Source organism: Hippocampus zosterae, chromosome 8 (genome assembly GCF_025434085.1).
Source record: "Hippocampus zosterae strain Florida chromosome 8, ASM2543408v3, whole genome shotgun sequence".
In the NCBI taxonomy this organism is placed as follows: Eukaryota; Metazoa; Chordata; class Actinopteri; order Syngnathiformes; family Syngnathidae; genus Hippocampus; species Hippocampus zosterae.
Genome location: NC_067458.1, coordinates 2,752,362 through 2,761,387, shown reverse-complemented (window position 1 = coordinate 2,761,387; position 9,026 = coordinate 2,752,362). Strand labels below are relative to the sequence as shown.

Sequence of the window (9,026 nt, the reverse complement as noted above, 5' to 3'; positions counted from 1 at the left end):
TCTTGTTTTCCTGGCTGATTGTTGCCAGCAATTTCTGTTTGTACTTTGTCAGTCCTTTGTTTTTCTGTAAATAAAAAAATTTGTTTTATGTTTTATATGCGTCAATGTTTGTGGGATTCCATCACCATTTGGTTTGTCCCCAAACCGTCTCATGAATTACGTTCACTCAGATTAGTCTTGGTTTGATTTAAAATTTGTACATGAAATAGGACCAATTAGACGAATAGCAGTAGCTTCGAGTTTATTCTTAATCAATCATATATGATATGATAGGGGAAAAAAGAATAATTGTTAATGCATAGAATGGTCTGAAAAATATCTTTATTTGCATCGTAAAACAAACTAACTGTCAAGTCACTTCCACAAATCATTGTCACTCTCATGCTTAGAATCCACACTTAGGCCTTTTTACAAGTCACAAAAGTATTCAGTATGAGCCATCAATTAAAATAAATTGGTAACTCATGTGGTTCTATTTCAAATAGTCCAACCGTAATTGAAAATGGGATACTCTGGCTCTGTACAATCACATTTTCTGGAATGTAATTGGAAAGCTGTTTTGTAGTGAAATTGAGCAAATGAGGAACAATATTACACACAACAGCATTTTTTTAACCATCCCCTTACGCATTCATATGAACCACATAATGCAACCATATAATGTAGTTGCGAGAAAAACAGAACAGCTGAACAAAAGGTCATTTTACACCGAGTTGGCAGCCGCAAAATTCCCTAATATAGCTTCACCCATTTTCAAGCCACACCATAACAGCAGTGTCAAACTTTTGTCATGGGGCACATTGTTGTTACTATTCCCCTCGGAGGGCCGTTATGACGGTCAAACTATATAAATGGCCTCCTTATATTAGTAGATATCAAGTTACAGTACACAACAAATTGATAAGTAGTCAAGAATAACTTTGTTCAAATATTGTGCAAGTTACCAATATAATGAAATAAAATGTTTACCAGGCATAATGGATGACATGTTTGTTTGCTTCAGTGTTACAAGTAGCAGCTACTTGACTCTACTTTGTAATTAATTTAGTATGCCTCGAGTCTCAGATTTTTTTTGTGGAAAATGTATTATCTTATTTTACTAATTAATGTTTTTATGAAGTAGCTTGTTTCATGATCACAATTGTTCTTCTGTTTCAAAGGTGCCTCTTTTGGCAGGTCTGCATCAAGTCATTTATAAGAACTCACTAAATCTGTCATTTGTATGTAGCCTTTCAAGGCACCTGTTTCCTCCCCCACCTATGGACTCTAGGAACTACTGTATGTATCATTTTTAAGCAACTGCAAAGTGAATTAAATCAAGTTAAGACATCCTTCAGTTTTAATTACTCCCAAATTTTCAGTTACCGTGACTGTTGAAGACATGTTGACCGATGAGGATATTCCATCATTGACCATCACGAAGACGATTAGCCACAATTCAGATTTTAAATATAACAGAATCTCATCTTTGTCATTTTCAGAGAATATAATTTGATATTATAAGGTCGGCAACTCAGTACATCCTGGTATGAGCCTCCCGGTGGGTGGGAACAGGCAGATGAAATCAACCATTCAACAACTGTTGACTTAAAGGTAAAGACAGAGCTCAGTCAATTTTTGGAGTAGTGCAAATGAGAGTATTTTTTGACAAAAGGAATTTCTTCGGATATGTATGCATTTACTCAGACCTCAATATGTGAATATTTGCTCAGTTTGATGCACAAACAGAAAATCCAATCAGAGGCAAGATGGCCATGCAGCAGTTAATATTAAAAAAAACTCACAGAGCTCCTCAAAGAACTCTCAAACTCAACCTCTATTGTTAAAAATATGCAAACTCTTTCTATTTTTCTTCAAAATGTATAGGTATCTACGTACAATAACCCATTTTGGATCTTACAACAAAAAAAAAGATGCACTAATGCAAGATAAAAAAAAAGAAAAAGACAAAAAAAAGAAATGTTTTTTTTGATCCAAGCAAATCAATAGAGATAAGTTAAAATACACAATATGTGCCGTCTGGCCGAAGCACTCAGAAGTTAAAAGAATAACAAATGAACTCATTTGGGTGAAAAAAAAAATTCAGACTTGTACATGACAGTAATATGATAACACTCATCAACAGTTGATAAATAGAGAAAGGTATTGAAATATCCATTATGAATACAAGAGAAAATTGACACAAGAGTGCCAGGGGGGTGTGGCTGTATATAATCCCAATACAAACCAAAAGTTGTAAAAATATCACGGTTAAGGGTAAAGTATGAGCCTTAATGGAGACTTCTTTCTTCTTACTTTTTTCTTTTCTGATTGATATAAAAATGATTTGGTAGATATAAACACATAAGGGGTAGGACTAGATCAGTTTTTTACTTCTTCCTACTCCCTTGAACATAATAACTGTTGAATGAAGACTGATTTCTTTCTTTTTACTTTTTTATCTACCTTATTTTCTGTCAAATTATTACTGTATATGTTTTATGTTCAATAAACAAACTCGCAACAACAAATGCTCACATTTTTTTTTTAAATCAGAGATGCAAGTAACATTTTGTCGATTCCCCCCCCCCCCCCGCCTATTTTGAATCTCCCTTAGTGTGGGTCTAGGACATCAGATTTTCATAATGCTTATAATCTTAACAATATAACAATATAATATTTAATATAGCCATACATTTAGTAATATTTATTAGGTTAGGTTTCAGCAACGGGTGGAATTATACCATCCACTTTATATTAATGACAAGGCATTGTAACATCTTTATTGTGAACGCTTTTATACATCAAGCATAAAAACATTTGTAAAACCTGATGTGCTAGAAAGAAAGTCTTTTTTTTTTTTAAATCTGCGTCAACCTACAGCTATCTCTGATTAAAATGTGCTGTTGACCAGTGTGATAAACCATTTGCTTTCTTAAACAAATTTATTAAAGCTGTTTATCGTGGGGATATGTTCAAGACCGACCCGCAATAGACGAGACCTTAAAAAAAATATGAATAATTGGTATAGACGCGGCGGCCCGGTATCCAGTGGTTAGCACGTCGGCTTCACAGTGCAGAGGTACCGGGTTCGATTCCAGCTCCGGCCTCCCTGTGTGGAGTTTGCATGTTCTCCCACGCAGGGGTTTTCTCCGGGTGCTCCGGTTTCCTCCCACATTCCAAAAACATGCGTGGCAGGCTGATTGAACACTCTAAATTGTCCCTAGGTGCGAGTGTGAGCACGGATGGTTGTTCGTCTCTGTGTGCCCTGTGATTGATTGGCTGGCGACCGATTCAGGGTGTCCCCCGCCTACTGCCCGGAGACAGCTGGGATAGGCTCCAGCACCCCCCGCGACCCTAGTGAGGATGAAGCGGTTCGGAAGATGAATGAATGAATGAATGAATGAATGGTATAGACGCCTCCCCCCATACACACACACTTATCACTGTTACCATTTAAAATTCATTGTAAACAATTTGAACACGCACACACAAAAAAGCATCTAAAATACTATACAGTATTGATTGGTATGGAGGCAGGAAATTATGTTCAATCGACAAAAAAACAGTCGCAATAGTCCATCCTTCCCGAACCGTATCTTCACTGCAAATCGGACAGTATAAAAGTTTGAGGACGGTGTTAAAAAGGGAATGTTGGTGTTGCATTAACACTACTCAGTAATATAACAGCCGATGAATCAAGGATTAACATTGATACGTTGTTAAAATGGGGACGCACTGTGACCATTGTACTTGCAAACGCTCCCAATTTTTCAATGTGTGCTGGAAAAAATGTTCTCGGGTCGCACAGCGCATGTTTGAATGCTCCTACCTGTATATACAGCGAAAGCTGTCCGTCTGTCAGACTGCCCATAGAATGAATGTTGTCAATAATACGTGGATGTAATTTGCTGGATGCCGACACGCAAAAACAACACGCTCACTGTACAACTGCTGACGCTGTACAACTGTGAACAAGTGCTCATGTGACAAACACAGGCAATAACAATCACTCAAGTAAATGTTACTTGAACATCGGGCAGAGTGGGTGCATAAAGACATGTTGCCGGTGTTAAAACGAATAATACGGTATAGGTGTTGAACTAACACCAGTAGATTTGCAGTGCAGTTCTGCTTTGGGAGTAACCGATTTTTGAAGTTCTAGCCAAGAATACGTGAAGTTACTGGCATCCAATCAGGTTGATTAGCTGCTCAAATGCGTCTTATTTGAAATCTAGACATCACACTACATTTATGAATATTTATATTTTCTCAATACTGTACAGTATTTTTTAAAATAAAAAGGAGCGAAAAGGCATAAAAACAATGATCGCTAAACATGTGGATCCACCCCTCCCCCGCCCACAAAGACACACACCCCACAAACACAAAAATTCTGCAATATAGTGGGGAATATGGTTTATCAAATCGGATCCCACCATTTTAAGGGAAATAGATTAATTGGGTCAGATTTAGCAGTGTTGGTTTTTTTTAATTAATCATAAAATAATGTTAAGGTTGTGGGTCTCATGTTGTATTTTTAACCGCTGGCAAATTTGTTATGGCCTGGGCTAGTTAAAAAGTGTTGTATGGTTGTGTGTAGTTGTATCAATGAGTATAAGTCTGTATTTGTGTGCGAGAGAGAGAGAGAGAGGTTTATAGCTGCTCTGCTGGTGCGCCCTCTTCTTTGGTGGGAGGCTCTAAGTGGATGGGTTTGATATTGGCAGGTTTCTTCACACTGGTTACAACAAAGGACAAGAAAGAAGAGTGAGTGACAACATTTCATCTATTTAGCGACATGACACTCGTACAGAATGTACAGGATTATCACCTGGGATATCAGCTGGTACGGAACGGTCCATCCCAATTTGGGGATGGAGGACGGTGGACGAGAAGTGTCATATTAGACAGATTTCAATGAGTTACGCCTCTTTGATCGTTACACAGACATTGCCAGTTTACCCTCGGGGGTTCTGTCAAAAGCCTGGACAGGTGTGCAAGCCAGGTGCGTAAAAAAAAGAATTATTATAATAATAACTTACCGTATTTTCTGCACTAAACGGCACACTGGATTATGAGGCGCAACTTCAATTAATGGCCTATTTTGTTTTTTTTTTCATATATTGGACACACTGAATTATAAGGCCCAATCTACAATGTATCCACTAGATGGATACATTCTACACGCTCCTTCCGTTCGACTTGAGAGGCGTTCATGAACGCCTCCGAAAAATGTATATTAACGATTACTTCAATGAAACTACAAAAATTGGAAATAATGCATCAAAACAAAATCAAGCGAGGAAATCTCAAAATAAATTCTAGAGCCCATCCATCCATTTTCCGAACCGCATTATCCTCACTAGGGCCGCGGGAGCTGCTGGAGCCTATCCCAGCTGTCTTCGGGCAGGAGGTGGGAGACACCATGAACCGGTTGCCAGCCTAAATTGGCGTTAGTTGAGTTTGAAACTTTATATGGCGTTTTCCACCAACATATTTGTGGCTATGTATGTACAGTACAGTTGTATGTATAATATTTACCCTGTGTGGGTTAGAGAAAATATTTAAATACGTTTACACTTGTGCACGCAGATCTCGTTCCTAAAAAATATTGAAACTGTACACTGCATTGTATAACGTCACCCTGGTGAAAGAATGCTAACAGTGTAAAGACTGGGTGTTAACTTACGAGTATGGGGAGATTGGCACAGCCACCACTAGGATATGATTCCTCTTTCTAAAGAGTCTCCACAGGCCTCTGTGATTTCCACGAACATCCAGGTCCCAAACATGGAGGCACTTTGTAGAGGAATGAAGTAGACACAAGTGGGTTTTTAGACTGGCAAGAGACACATCCACACTGGTATTTACATACTGGAATGTGAACATCACATTCACAGGAGAGGTAAGATCGGGCGGCCCGAGCCCGACCCGAAGTTCATGTCGGGTCAGGCCTAAAATGTAAATCATTGCCTTGGGTTCGGGTCGGGTCAGGCTGGGCTTCTCTCTCGCTGACTTTTTTTTTTTTTTCGTTTCGAGGCCGGCAATTTTGGCCACGAGAGACCGTGGTTCGCAAAAAAAAAAACAGAAGTCGCCTCATCACAACACATATAGTACTAAACTCTTGCAATGACAATTCAAAGAAATCCTTCCTGTCTCTGTCTATTATCCAGCCGGCATTGTTTTTCTTTGCCTCTCTGCTTCTCTCTCTTAAAGTGCTGCGCGAAATTCTTAAGGACGTACTGCTGCTGTGGTTAATAGCCCAATTTTCAAACCATCAAAATGACGGACGGCCTTAAATTTTTCCTACAACTCTTAAAAAAAATCCGTCAATGATGGAAAATTGTCGCTTAATGTACCCTCTGCAGAAACAGAAATACACGTTTAAAGTATGTAAATATTTATACAGACTTATTTAACTCATTTACACCCTTTGACGTACAAATACGTCAATTAGCGCATAGCCGTTCCCTCCCCATGACGTATTAATACGTCAATCACGTGTTTTCATGGGGGAGGGTGCAAGAGAGTCTGATGCAACTTCTCACCACAGGATTAGGCTTGACGGCAATGTTAAATAGCAAAGATAGATAGATAAATAAATAAATAAAAAAATGGCCATCCGGTGGCAGTGGTGCAAACATCAACCAGGATCACGCCGGGAGAAGTAGTAGAAAGTGCGTACAGTGAAGGAGGGGCATATGTGGATAGTGGATTGGAACATTAGCAACTCGCAACGATGGAGAAAAAGAAATAACTAACTAAAAAGGATTTTTTTCGGTATAAAAGCGTCCTCGAAACAAATCAACAAAGGAGATGGTGTTTGTGTGGAAGAGAAAATGACGCTTCGGTCACTAATAAAGCGGCACCCTTTAAACGAACGTCGGCTGGCACAAACATGGCGTGCTACACGCAGCCCGCATAGCTCACGCCGAGTTTCGAGATGAAGAAGATGATGAAGATGAACTTGCTCCACGTCAGCGATCATCACTTGGCAGAGCATTTTGTGCTTCCCGATGCACCACATCGCCCACAAATCGTCTCCCCGGCGACTTCCAGCGATGACGGCAAAGAGGCTGCATTGCTTCGCATGGCCGTTGCCGGGCACACGTCAGCGATTCGTTGGAATTGTCTAGTAATAACGACGGCGAAAACGAAGAATTAGAGAGCGATTTGGATCCCGATATGTCGGACGAATACGTGCCTTCCGACATAACGGAAAGCAGCTGAGAGTCCTTGCCAGAGCCGCTGGAACGAGGAGGTCACTGCTGACTAGCTTCCAAGTTCCCATTCAAAACTTCATCACTTCTTATGCCTCATCAGTCACTTTTATGTACCGCTACAGTCCCCGCTATACTATAAAGTTGCAGTAAGTAACACTAATTACATTTAGTAAGTAACTAATAACATTTACAGTATTTACGGTTGTCTCGTACGGCGTCTCGTAGGTGTGGATGAAAATATGCGCCGTAAATGTGCTGACTTGCATGTCGCCATAGGTTTTAAAAAAACAGGACACATTTGGTCCACGCAGCTCTGCTAAAACCACTAGTGTTAAATTCATATTCCATTTCATGTCAAATTGGATGCTGAGCAACGTGGAATGAATGGTGTAAATAGCAGTGTGTGTGTGTGTGTGTGTGTGTGTGTGTGTGTGTGCGTGTGTGTGTGCGTGTGTGTGTGTGTGTGAGAGAGAGAGATGTTGAAATGTAAGTGTAAAGCAACAATAAAAAAATAGAAAAAAGTGTGGTAATTGTACATACTTCTATAAATTACAGATTGTCCAACCAAAAGCCAAAAGATGACTCCTCGCTTTGGTGGTGGAAAGAAAGGTAAATAAAATTATTGTACCTCACTCTGCAGCAAGATACTGAATATTTGCAACTTTTTATGTTTCTATAATTTATAGGTCGTGCATCTGGCCGTGGTGGGATGAATCGATGTGGTGACAAACAGGATGGAAGCCAAAAACCATCTTCTCCACAGCTGCACTTATGTTCATAGTTCAATAGTTTTGTTGTGTGCAAATAAATTATTTTGCTACAAAAAACATTATTTGTAATGTTATTTTGTAGGAGTAACACATTATTGAGGTATTTGAGCTGTCACCAAAGCAAAATAAAATAGTGTAAAACTTTAAATTATGATTGAAATGCATGCTTTTACAAAAAGCTAATTTTCGCTGGATTTCTGCAGAAAATCGGCCTTTTCCATAAAACTGGGCAGTTTTCTAATGCTGATTGCCAACGAACGGAGAAAGATAGAAACAAACTTTTTTTTCTGCTGAAAGAAGAGAGTCTCACCTTACTTTTGACACGCTGTATGTATAGATAGCCATAGAACAGAAAATTCTGTGGGCCTTGCTAATCAGTTGAAATTCAGTAAAATGTGAGGTATTGAGGGGGTTTGCTCCAGTGAAAAGGGGTGGTATTCAATGAGTTAACATAGATTTCATGACAAAAGACGGGCTTTAATTTGTTATTACAAATCACCCCTCCTCCTCCCAAGTCATCATAAATAAAATAGGAAATGTCGGGTTTGTTTTCGGCTCGGGCCTGCAAATCAAGTTAATTGGTCGGGCTCGGGCCGGGTCGGGCTTGAATACCAGCGGGTCGGGTCGGCTGTTTTTTTTTGGCCCGATCTTACCTCTAATTCACAGTGCCCTCCATAATTATTATTAACCCTGGTTAAGATGTGTGGAAAGTCTTCACAAATAAATTCAATTTACATTGTGTAAGCATACAGTATTCTCATATTGAAAATTGTAGAAATGGTTCACCAGACAGAGGTTCAAGCTCCTCCTAGGGCCCTCTCAGTCCCCAAACCTCAATCCCATTGAAAACCTATAGGGTGACCTCAAGAGGAGAGTGCAGAGTAGAGGACCCAGGTCCATGAATGATTGAGACGGTTTATGCAAATAGGAATGGTTGAATATCCTTCTTTCTGTATTCACATCAGGGTTCTAATAATTGTGACATGTATAATAATAATACATCACATTTGTAAGCGCCTTTCACAACACTCAAGGACACTGTACAGCCAAGACC

At 39.4% G+C, this 9,026-nt stretch overlaps 1 protein-coding gene across 3 annotated transcripts in view; it reads right to left on the bottom strand.

The window, feature by feature from the left end:
* Nucleotides 1-304: 304 nt before the first annotated feature.
* Nucleotides 305-9,026, bottom strand: part of pomgnt1 (protein O-linked mannose N-acetylglucosaminyltransferase 1 (beta 1,2-)) — a 51,958-nt gene continuing 43,236 nt past the window's right edge. For all 3 annotated transcript variants that reach the window (XM_052073404.1, XM_052073407.1, XM_052073408.1), the window contains 2 exons: nucleotides 5,669-5,778; nucleotides 305-4,717 (listed from right to left, as the gene is read on the bottom strand). In XM_052073404.1, coding sequence (XP_051929364.1) covers nucleotides 4,636-4,717; nucleotides 5,669-5,778 — 192 coding nt within the window. In that variant the 3' untranslated portion in view covers nucleotides 305-4,635. The remainder of the gene's footprint in view (nucleotides 4,718-5,668; nucleotides 5,779-9,026) is intronic.